The 11,946-nt window shown below is 44.0% G+C and overlaps 1 protein-coding gene across 4 annotated transcripts in view; it reads right to left on the bottom strand.

Moving 5' to 3' along the window:
• Window positions 1-7,091: 7,091 nt before the first annotated feature.
• The window catches only part of BRCA1 (BRCA1 DNA repair associated), a 76,534-nt gene continuing 71,679 nt past the window's right edge, over window positions 7,092-11,946 (bottom strand). For 3 of the 4 annotated variants that reach the window (XM_016428866.2, XM_007482128.3, XM_007482129.3), the window contains exons 21-23: window positions 9,524-9,597; window positions 8,890-8,950; window positions 7,092-8,253 (exon numbers count right to left, since the gene is read on the bottom strand). In XM_016428866.2, coding sequence (XP_016284352.2) covers window positions 8,129-8,253; window positions 8,890-8,950; window positions 9,524-9,597 — 260 coding nt within the window. In that variant the 3' untranslated portion in view covers window positions 7,092-8,128. 4 annotated transcript variants of the gene reach the window in all.

The following is an 11,946-nucleotide window of genomic DNA, read 5'->3' as shown; positions in this document are numbered from 1 at the left end:
AGGGTCACCCTGCTCCAAAGTATCTGAGACCAGATTTTAACCCAGGACCTTCTGTCTGTAGGCCTGCTGTCCCCCCCCCCCCCATATAGTCTTAGAATAAATGTTAAGTATCTGTTCCAAGTCAGAAGAGCAGTAACGGCTAGGAAATTGGGGTGAAGTGACTTGCCCAAGGTCACACAGTTAGGAAGTGTCTGGAGCCAGATTTGAACCTGAGACTTCTCATCTCCAGACCTGGCTCTCTTTTCATTGAGCCACCTAGCACCTCATCACTTAAATTTTTTTAATCTGTGGCTAATGAAGGAATTCCTTTTGCTTTACTCTGAATATTAGTTACAGGAGTTTTATTCATTCATTTATTTTTAAAAGGAGAGCAAGGAAAGGGGCAAAGGTAGAAAAAAAAGAGAGATTTTTAATTTAAATAAAATTAAAGAAGTGAAAAACAGGTCATGCCTGACTAACTTCATTTCCCTTTTGGACTGGAAATAGAGCAGTAGGTCAGGGAATGACACAGAGTCTACTGAGATTTTGAGCAATATTTGACAGCATCTCTCACGCCCTTCTTATGGACAGGCTAGAGAAATGTGGCCCGGATGATGCTCTAATCAGGAAGATCTGAATGGCTGGTGTCGGAGTAGTTGTCAATGGTCTCCCATCCATGCAGCTGTTAGGTTCAGGTAGAGAATATTCGCCTGGGATAGTTGCTTCATATTTTTATCAATGGTTCTAATAAAGGTATGCCTGTCTTAGAATGACTACTAAGTATCAGTTCAAGGCAGAACAGCAATACAAGCTAGGCTGTTGGGGGGAAGTGACTTGCCTAGGGTCACCCAGCGAATTAGTGTCTGAGGTCACATTTGAAACGGGGATCTCCCAGCTCAGGATAGAGATCCTGGTTCTCTATCCACTGAACCACCTGGCCACTCCATCTGCTTTCGTTCTTCAGCAACATTTGCAGGTTGTATGGGCAAGTTTAGAGACAACGAAATCTAGATTGCACTTGGACTTTGGGCAACATAGACAAAATGGAGAGGAGACAGAGACAATAGAGGCTGCATTTGGACTCAGTAGAGGGTGAGACCCTGGGGGTGGAGGGTGATTCCCCACCCTGTAAAGCCTAATAGGGGGAAGATAGAGCTTTGGGCTGCAAGTCAGGAAAATTCATCTTCCTGAATTAAAATCCTGTCAAGGCAAATCACTTCCTCCTCTTTCCCCATTTCCTCATCTGTCAAAGGAGCTGGAGAAGGTGATGGCAAACATGCCAGGAGCTTTGCCAAGAAAACCCCAAATGGGATCCTGAAGAGTTTGACAGGACAACAAAGGATAACAGGCTTCGTGTGGCTCCAGTGACAATTTTCTCCCAGCATGCAGGTGTAAAAATGGAGATTTGAACCCTGGACTTCAATTCCCAGAAGTCCTTGGAACTTTTTGCTAGCTCCCAGAATTCCCTCTAATCTCCCTGAGTCCTCACCTGGGCCGAGAACAAAATGGGTATTAAAAAACTGACTGTACACGCAGCTCTGGCTCTCGGCTTCTGCTTCTAGGGACACGCGGCCCTCTACCTAGTCGGCAAGATGTAGGTTGCATGTGCTTTCTTATTTTGTATTTTCTGTATTTTCTTTATTTCTTAATCTTTAATAAACCTCATAAAAATATAATACTTTTAATTTTAAGCAGAGAAACTAATTTTAATTATAACACAGGTGATTTGTTTTTTCCTCCCAACCACTCCTTTGCATTGAACTCGCAGTCTGAGGCTTAGAGTCAGTACCTCACAACCATCATCCTTGCTGGCCCCACAGACCCACGGGCAGCGGGGCTGGCCCAGTGGAGGGAGGGAGGGAGGGAAGGAGAGAGACACAGACAGACAGAGACAGAGACAGAGAGACACAGAGAGACAGAGACAGAGACAGAGAGACACAGAGAGAGAAACAGAGACAGACAGAGACAGAGAGAGGGACAGAGAGAGACAGACAGGCAGAGAGAGACAGAGAGACACAGAGAGAGAAACAGAGACAGACAGAGACAGAGAGAAAGAGACAGAGATAGAGAGACACAGAGAAAGAAACAGAGAGAGAAAGAGAGGCAGAGAGATAGACAGAGACAGAAACAGAGAGAGAGAGGGAGAGACAGACAGAGGCAGAGAGATAGAGACAGAGAGAGAGAGAGAAACATAGAGAGACAGAGACAGAGAGAGGGACAGAGAGAGAGACAGAGACAGATAGAGAAAGAGACAGAGAGAGAGACAGAGAGTGAGAGACAGACAGAGACTGAGAGTGAGACAGAGACAGAGAGACACAGAGGGAGACCACACCCTCCACATTAAAAGCTCCTAAAATATTAAACCTGCAGGTGACCCATGAAAGGCTGTATAGCATGTTACTAATGAAAAATTACCTTGAAGAAGTGCTATAGTATAGATGAATAATATTATACATTTATATGGCATATGTTATATGGTATATATAGTATAACATATAGCACATATACCCTATATGGCATGTACCCTATAATATATAATATATTCTATATATGTTCCTTCTATACATACTCTATATTGTATGCTATATGCTTTTTCTAGAATGTATTATCTATAATATATACCTGCTTATATACAATATAGTCACTATATAATATATATTCTATTATATAACATACCCTATAAAATATATTCTAAATTCTATATCATGGACTTTATAATATATTCTATATTCTATATAATATACTATCATATATAATATACCTTTTCTAGAATATATATGTTCTCCAAATAATTTATATATTATATACTTTATAATATATACATGCTATATTATATATAATATTTCTATTAGATGTACTCTGTATTACATATAATATATTCTACAATATATAATATGCTCTATATTTACTTCCATACATAAAAATACTATATTCTATAATATATACTCTACATATTATATATACACGCATATATGTATGTGTGTGTGCATAGAGAGAGAGGGAGAGAAGACAGAGATAGACCCAGACACAGAGATGGGAGAGAGAGATGGGGAAGGGAGGAGAGGGAGGGAGAGGGGGGGAAAGAGAGAAAGAGAGAGAAGTTTGGTGGGTGGGAAGTGTGAACGGGAGACAACAATGAGTTTAGTTTTCCCTGTTGAGTTTAAGATGTCTCTAAGACATCCAACTGGAGACAGCTAATTGGCAGTTGTAGAGTTTAGGGCTGGATGTGTAGATTTGAGGAGCTTCTGCTTTGAGATAATTAATTCATGGTCACCAAGTGAAATCGTATAGGAGGAGAAGAGAAGAGGGCCCAGGACCAGCTCTGAGATTAAATTAAATCCAGTTCTATTTCCAGCTGGTAGCCTCACTGTCCCCTGGCATGTCAAGCCATATTTGGAGTATTATATCTGATTCTATATGTTACCCTTTTCCAGTTCTTTCTTTACTCAGTTGAAAACTAAATGATTCTTAGTTTCTTTGAGTCAAAGGATTTTTTTTTCTCAAATGGAAGATACGTATGGTCTAGGTTTGTCTTAGTTCCTCCCCTGTAAAATGAGCTAGAGAAGGAAATGGCAAAAGCACTCCAGTGCCTCTGCCAAGAAAACTCTAAATGTGGGTTGATGAGGGGCAGTGAGGTGGCTCAGTGGCTAGAACATAAGGCCTGGAATTTGGAGGACCTGGGTTCAAATGTGATCTCAGACTTGCTAGCTGTGTGTCATTTAATCCTACCCTTTTGTCTTAAAGTTACTAGGACCGAAAGTAAGGGTTTAAACAAAACAAAACAAAACAAAACCTGAAAACAAACCCCAAATGAGGTCACAAAGAGTTAGACACAATGAAAAAATGACTGAACAGCTCATTTTACAGATGAGGAAACTGAGGCAAACAGAGGGCAAATGGTTTGCCCAGGGTTATACAGCTAGGAAGTGTCTGAGGCTAAATTTAAACCCAGGACCTCCCATCTCCTGGTCTGGCTCTTTAACCACAGAGCCACCCCTCTGCCCCTAAAATAAGGAGTTCTGAGGGAGAAAACTCGGGGCTGGGATTTGGCTTAAGCATGGCTTCAGGGAAGAAGTGTTTGATTTAGGATTTAAGAGATGGGTAGACAGCTTCTCCCCTCTCAGTTTCCATTATCCCTTTCTCTTGGGCTGGGCTGCCTCCCAAGGCAAGGGTATAAATAATACACACCACCAGTCAATAAAGATAAATTACAAAATAATTTGTTTTATTTGTTTTCCTTCCCTCTAGGGACTGCCAGTAATAGCCTTTAAAAAAAAAAGCTTTATTTGCATAATTCTCCTCGGAAATCCGAGGTTATATCCGTGGTTTCACCATGATTTAAATAATAATAATCACCTAAACCTCAAGCTAGACGTCTAACCTCTAGCATACCTAAATGTAATGCATGTAAACAAGGCAGTCTTTCTCCTCCCGAGGTACAGGGATCATTAAATATTCTCCCTTCTCTTCCTATGGGTTTAAAAGAGAAGTTTGGAAGGAACTCAAATTCAGAAGGAAGCCTTGCAAATAGGCACCATTTACCAGCCCCCCCTAACACTCCCTCCCCATCCCCTCCTTTAATCCGGCTGGGAATAAACAAAACCAGACCTCCGTTAACGATATAATTTCTAGTCTCAGGTGAACAGTCTCTTATGTGGGTACCACTCCTGGGCAAAGCCAAAAGACCTGAGAAATAGGAATTCCCCATGGCTTGTCACCTTTAAGGTTGAGGATAGGAATAAAGTGAAGACAGATACGGGCCGGAGTTCAAATCCGACCTCAGATGTCTGTTTACTAGCGGGCAAATCACTTAATCTGTTTGCCTCAGTTTCTTTATCTGTAAAACGGGGCTAATCACAGCACCTATCTCCCAAGATTGCGGGGGAGGATCAAATGATGCTAAAACTTGAAAAACGTTTAGCACAGCGCTTGGCACACAGTAAGCACCGTATGAATGTTACCTATTATTACTAGTCATAGATCTCTCCAAGGAGGGCTTCCTTCATCTCATCAGCTGCCTTCCCCCGCCCTGTTTTCTAATTGGCCACGCAGATTCTTTTATGTATTTTTGTTGCCAGTACATTTATGGGGGGGGGGGGTTGTTATCTTGAAAGTCCCCGTTAAAACAAGCATGGAATCGGGGTATCTGGGCTTTTAGGTGATGTGGGAGTGTGCTCTGACCACGATGACCACCGTCGAAGTGGTTTTGCGTGATAAAATCCCATCCCCCCCCCCCCCCCCCCGCCCCCAGGAGGCTCCGTGCCCTTCCTCCCCGCTTTCCTTCCTGGAAGACGGACCCGCGTCCCGGCTCTTCGGTGTCTCCGCCTCCGGGGCTGCCCTTATCTGTCCTTCCCAGACTTCCCCGACCACGTCTGGGCCGGCTCTAACACTGATTCCTTTCTTTTCTCTCCCGAGTGTTTGCAGCACATCCATTGTGGACTGCACTGGTTGCATTTTTCCGGAGAGATAATCTGCCCAGGCTCTCCGGCCGCCTCCGCACAACCATCCTTTCTCTTCTCGACCCCTTCCTCGCCAGCTTCGTCGGTCTGGGCGAGGCGGCCAGGGCAGAGCTCCCCAGGCTAGAGACAGGGCAAGGGAGGGCAAGGTCGGCGCCCCGAAGGCCCCCGGAACGCTTCCCGTCCCGATAAAGCTCCATCTCACAGGGTTGAGTCGGAAAGAAAAACTCTAGAAACGTTTTCAGCGTCTCCCGTGGGCAGACAGGGGCTCCGCGGCTGGCACTTTGTCCAGCTCCTCGGGTTTAGATTGTGAACTGCAGGAGGGCAGGGACGAGGCCCCTTTATTCCGCTCCCGCTTCCTTCCCGGCTTCATCACAGCCAGAGCCCATGCTACGCCCTGCTCTAGGCTTCCGTCGTCCCTCCAGAGGGCAGTTCTCCCAGGCCTTTGGGGATTGGCCTCGCCTGGGAAATGGATGGTGCCGCAGTCACCGAGGGAGGAGCCTCTCCCGACTTCTCGAGGCCGTGCTTATCACCCAGCCCTGGGCAAGGGAAACTTTTTAAAGGGCCTTTAGCTTTCCGGGAAGGTTTCCTCTGGCCTTTGGAGAGGGTAGGCAATACTTGAGGGATATAAGCCAGGCGGCCTAGTGGATAGAGCACTAGACCTGGGGTCTGGGAGACCCGAGTTCATCCGGTGCCCGAGTTATTTACTGCCTTAGTTTCCCTATCTGTAAAACGGGGGTAATGATAGTGAAAGTAGATGCTAGCTATGAAGGTTGATTTTTTTTTAACCCTTACCTTCCATCCCAGAATCAATACTGTGTATTGGTCCTGAGGCAGAAGAGTGGAAAGGGCTAGGCAAAGGGGTTAAGTGACTTACCAAAGGTCACATATTTTTCTCTTTTAAACACTTATCTTCCATCTTAGTTCCAAGGCAGAGGAGTGGTAAGCCCTGGGCAGTAGGGGTTAAGTGACTTGACCAGGGTCACACAGCTAGGAATAGTCTGAGATTAGAATCCAGGCCTTCCCGTCTCCTGGCAGGGCTCTCTAGCCATTGAGCCACCCAGCTACCCAGGGGTGATCACTGTTAGATGAAAATCTATGAGGTTGAAGGGCAAACCTTACTCCCAGAGGCCCAGTCATTCTAAGCTCTGGGCCTGAAATCAAGGTCAGTGCCAAAGGGGGCAGTCTTGGTAACCTGGCTTCACTACAGAGAGCTCCGATCTCTTGGAAGATAGAAAGTTCATGTGGGCTTCAGAGAAAAGCAGAAGGTGAGGCTTCTTTGGAAGACTAGATGGTGGGGAAGAAATTCGGCTTGATTGGGGGGTGGGGGTGGCGCCTGAGATGCCTCATGTAAAAGCAAGGCAGTTGGGGCATCATCCTTGTTACAGTCGGGGTCTCTCCTGGCACTAAATGAATTCCTCAGGTCTGGTTCCTTTGCTCTCTGGCAATGACCCAAGGTCTGTGGTGACCATCAGGTGGGTGGGGATTGCTTCTAAGGGCTCACTGTGGGTCCCTTCCTCAGGATAGGGCAGTCACTATGTGTACACAGGAGGAAGTTTCTGCCTTACTACTGTTGGGTAAATGCGTCCTTCCTCTAAAAGATGATACGAGGACAAATGAGATGATGAATGGCCACGACAGCAATCAGAGTCTAAATTAGGAGAAGCACTGCCATCAAGTTTATTTGCCATTGAGTGTCACAATATTTACAAAACATGCTTTGCACAATCAAGTCATGATTGCCTGGGTATGGTGGAGTTGGAGGGAAAAACAGGTCCTTCCAATAGCTATAAATGGTCTTGGATAATGAGTTTATGGAAACACTTTCTCTTTCTCCAGCAAGGAAAACTATTTATAAAACAATATGATTCAGCATCAAACCTCAAGGAAAGCAATATTGTTCCTCTTGTTGGGATCTGTCGTTCCACAGACATGAAATATTTATATCAAAGATCTTAAAGTTAATGTTATCTATCAGAGTTATGGTAATATCTTTTTTATTACCAGTGATACATAGCAGTGCTAAGTTTCTTTAGGAATTAACGGACTAGAGGACAGATTTTGGAGTTCTTCTGCACGTTGCACCTCTAAATACCATTTCTGTCCCTGTAATTTCCCTGGAAAATGATTCACTAGGACACTTAGGAAACAAAGAGCCACCTCCACACCACTCCGAATTACCCAGTGATGTCACCAATCCCTAGGAAGCCTCCAAGCCCTTCCTTGTCCACATTTTGTATCAGCTAAACCAGGGAGACAGCAACCCTCAGGAGGCTGAGCAAACCCAAACCTTAAGCCCCAAGCCCTGGTGTCGTTTTCATAAATGACTGTGTTTCTAAGCTCCCCTGGAGTAAATATGCAGGGACATGGCTGTCGTGGTAAATAATGAATCAGCATCTTGCTCTCTTCTCTCTCTCTTTGTGAAGAATCTGCTTTTAAATTCTTTTGCAGGTGACAAATCACCACATTTTGTGCTCAAGGCAGACTTCAAAAGGGAGACTTTGAAGCAGAAAGTCTTTTAAAAAGGCATACACACATATATCCAGAAGTCCTTTCCAGGCTCACTGATACAAAATGTTTCATAATCAGGACTGAAGGCCAGGACAAGAAAGGAACTATCTGTGCCTGGAAAGCTGGTTCCCTAGGCTGGCCTTCTAGAGACCAAGCCACCTCCTGCTGCCAGGGAGGCAGGATCAGCAGAGGCTTGGGGAGGTCTGGGATATCAAGTAGGTGTCCAGCTCCTGGCGCTGATAACAGGCAACGCTGTCCAGCACCCACTCCCGGGTCACTACAGGTGCTTCACATACCAGCCCGATTTCTGGGGAGGACACAAAGCACAAACCAGAGATCAGCATCTGATGCCCAGACTTTAGGGTCTGGCCTATACCCTCCCACAGAGCAAATTCTTTAGCCTAAAGCTCTTTTACCAGGAACCCACCCAGCAAATCACAGGGTTATGCTGACACTTCCAAGACTTTGTATACAAGCTTGAAGACCCTGAGTGTAAAGTCTTATTTCTTTGTTATTAATCAAGCATTTAGTACCCAAGTGTCTACTATGTGCCAGGGACTATGATAGAAACAGCTTTTTTAAACTAACAAGATGCTCTGCTATATTAGTGTAAGGACAGATTGTATTTGGAGTCAGAGGATATGGGTTAAAATTGTGGCTTTTCACGTTTCTTTGAAAGAAGATGGAGGCAGTGTGTTACAGAGGAAAGAAAGATGAGAGAGAGAGAGAGAGAGAGAGAGAGAGAGAGACAGACAGACAGACAGACAGAGACGGAGACAGAGAGAGTCAGAGAGAGAGACAGAGAGAATAACATTTTGCCTCAAATGTTGACCACTTGGGTGACCTGGGGCAAAGTGCCTCACTTGCTTCCCCAAATCTGGATCAGAGACCCTATGACTATGGTGTGTGCACATGAACAACCACACACAAGGGCAGGCCTTACCTTGAAAACTGCTGTCATCTTCCCAAGCATCAGGTTGCACCACCACAACCGGAGAAGAACCCTATAAACCAAGAGAGAAAAAAATATGAAAGGAGAGGGGAGAGAGATAATGTCCCATCATGCCCCTCTCTGGTCTACCAGCTGGGAAATAGTTTGTGGATGGCAAAGGCACGAGTAAGAGGAAACTTCTCTTTTGGAAAAGGAAATAACTTGTAGACAAGTTGAACAGACCCTGCTCAAGAGACCTGATTTCTATAGTCTTGGCCCTCACTAATTAGCTGTGTGATCATTTGCTCCCACTTTGGACCCCAGTTTCCTTCTCTATCCAAAGAGGAGGCATGACTTGCTAACTTCCAAGGCTCTTTTCCCACCTCCTTGTTTCGAAAGGTTTTAGAGGTCTAATGGTTCTTTATTAGAACTCTAAAAAAATGGTTCTTCATAGAACTCTAAAGAATTCTAATATTCTTCAAGCTCAGAGTCAAGGTTAAATTCAGAAAATCCTGGGAGGAGAGGGAAGGGATGCATCTGAGCCAAGCAGGGGCTCCAGGAGAACACAGAACAGGAGTGATCCCAGCCTCACTCCTGTCATGAAAGGGAAGGATATTGTTTGTGTTCCAGGCCACACAATACTCACCACCCTGAACCTCAAAGAGGAAGGTTTCTTCACTACCGAGGCCCCACACAGTTGCACCATCCACTCCAGCTGATCTGCATGGATCACAAACCATGAGCTAATGATGTTCTCATTTATTAGTCATTATTAGTCTCATAATTAGTCTTATCTATTAGTACTCATTTATTATATTATTATAAAGACTTCCCACAAGTCTTTTTCTTTTAACCCTATTTCTGCTCTTGTTGTCAAGGAAGAAGCCCTTCACAGAAGGAGGCTGACCTCCTTCATTTAAGAAGAACTAGTATTAGGAGACAAAGCTTTTTAGAGGCCCAGAACACTTTGGAAAATCACCATCCCAAATTCTTATGAGTTATGAAACTGCTGGCAGATTCTCTTCTGGTGAAGGACTGTCTACTGTACATGCCACATCAATCTACCTCATAATGCTGGTTCATTAATGTTAGTCACCCAATCTAGGAGTAAACAGTCCAGTGAGGCCGGTTGGAATTATATACTTAGAATCTGTTCCCCAGGACTCTAAGTCCCAGCATCCTGTTTACTTGTTTACCTGCATCCTGTTTACTTGTTTACCTTCATCCTTAAGTAGGGAGGATATATTTTGATGTAGCCTCACTTCTTGCTCTCTTTTCCCGATTGGCAGCTAGGAAAGCGGGCTTTATGCCAGGCAGGAGAATCTACACACGTGGTTTACTTTTTGTTAGATAATTAGGTTTGAACTTCTATTTCTTTTATTTTCTTTCTACTTCAAGTGATTATTTATAAACATTATAAAATATAATACTTGGAGTTATTGGATATTAATTTTAATCTTACAGAATGCACTTCATCTCTCATCTCCCAGCCTATTCTTACCCATTTTGCTTATAACCCATTCCATTGTATCCCAGAGAACCCCACCACCTGCTTCCCTTTTACCTAATATTTCATTTGTACTCCATCTACTTTTTGTCCTTATTTTGATCTCAAGTCCTTTGACCCATGTCTATTCTTTTAGTCCATTGCAGCTCATTTTGGCTTCATTTGTCTCTAATCCCAGAACCCTGGTTCTGACCACACAGTCCACTATTTTTATGTTTCACCATTTCTTATCTGGAATCTCATGGGCTCTTGATCTTTCACCATCATAAACCACTCTCCTTCCCTTTGCCATAGAGGCCAATCCTTTGACCTCATTCCCTATAGCATTATCTGTGTGCATTCTATTAGTCATTTCCTCTCTCTCACACATTTTCCATCTTTGATTTTTTAGTTCTTAGAAACATTCTCAGGTTCCCCCAACCCTTGCCAAATACCTCCTCAATTCCATTCAGCTGTCATACCATCTCTTTTTTTCCCCCTTTACCACTAAATATCTTGCCAAGGTTGTCCACAACTGGTGCCTTCATCTCGTAACTATTAATCTCTTCAACCCTTTGCAATCTGGCCTCCACTTCCTCTGAAACTGCTCTCTCAAAAGGTCATGAATGATATACTAATTGTCAGCTCTCTGAAAGCCTTTTTTCATTCCTCATCTTACTTGACCTTTATGTTGCTTTTGACAGAGTTGAAGGTATCCTTCTAGATTCTCTTCTTTGCTCCCTTCCCTTTATATCTCCTTTACTGGCTCCTCAGCTTTATGGCTTGCTGGTTTCTTTCTTTCTTTTTTAAACCCTTACTTAGAACCTTCTTAGAATCAATACTGTATATTGGCTCCAAGGCAGAAGAGCAGTAAGGGCTGGGCAATGGGGATTAATTGACTTGCCCAGGGTCACACAGCTAGGAAGTTTCCAAGGCCAGATTTGAACCCAGGACTTCCTGTCTCTAGGTGTAGTTCTCCATCCACTGATACACCTAGCTGCTTCCAACTTGCTAATTTTTTAAGATGGAGCTATCTCAGGTCCTCTCTCTTATCTATCATGGCAACATCATTTTATCCAAGGTTCCACCCACCATCTCCAGGGTGATGTCTCTAGGTCTTGGAGTCTGTTCTGTTCTTGACTTGCTTTGGATGTTAATAATGCGATATGCCTCTAAGTTATTATCCCAATTGCTATCTCCAGCTATCTGTCTATAACTCCAGGACATCTGTGTTAAGATGTTCCACCAGCACTTCAAATTCTGCACAGCCAAAGCATGCTTCTGTATAAGGATTCTTGTTCTTTGGGCCAGATTACTTTTGTGCTACCATCATTCAAAGAGCCAACTGTCTGCATAGCTTTGGCACTTCTCATTCCCCATCACCTTTCACAGATAGAGCAAGTGAGGCTCTGCCAATTCTACCTCTGAAACATCCATCACCTTCTCTTTGGTCTCACTGGCTTCCAGAGTCTGGACTATAACTGCAAGAGCCTCCTCTGCACTCTTTCCCCCCCTCCAATCCATTCCATCCATCATACTGTGCTGAAAGAATAATCTTTATTAAGCCTTGGATCTGGGCATTC

Source organism: Monodelphis domestica, chromosome 2, assembly GCF_027887165.1.
Source record: "Monodelphis domestica isolate mMonDom1 chromosome 2, mMonDom1.pri, whole genome shotgun sequence".
NCBI classification, from domain to species: Eukaryota; Metazoa; Chordata; class Mammalia; order Didelphimorphia; family Didelphidae; genus Monodelphis; species Monodelphis domestica.
This window is presented reverse-complemented; position numbering and strand designations above follow the sequence as displayed.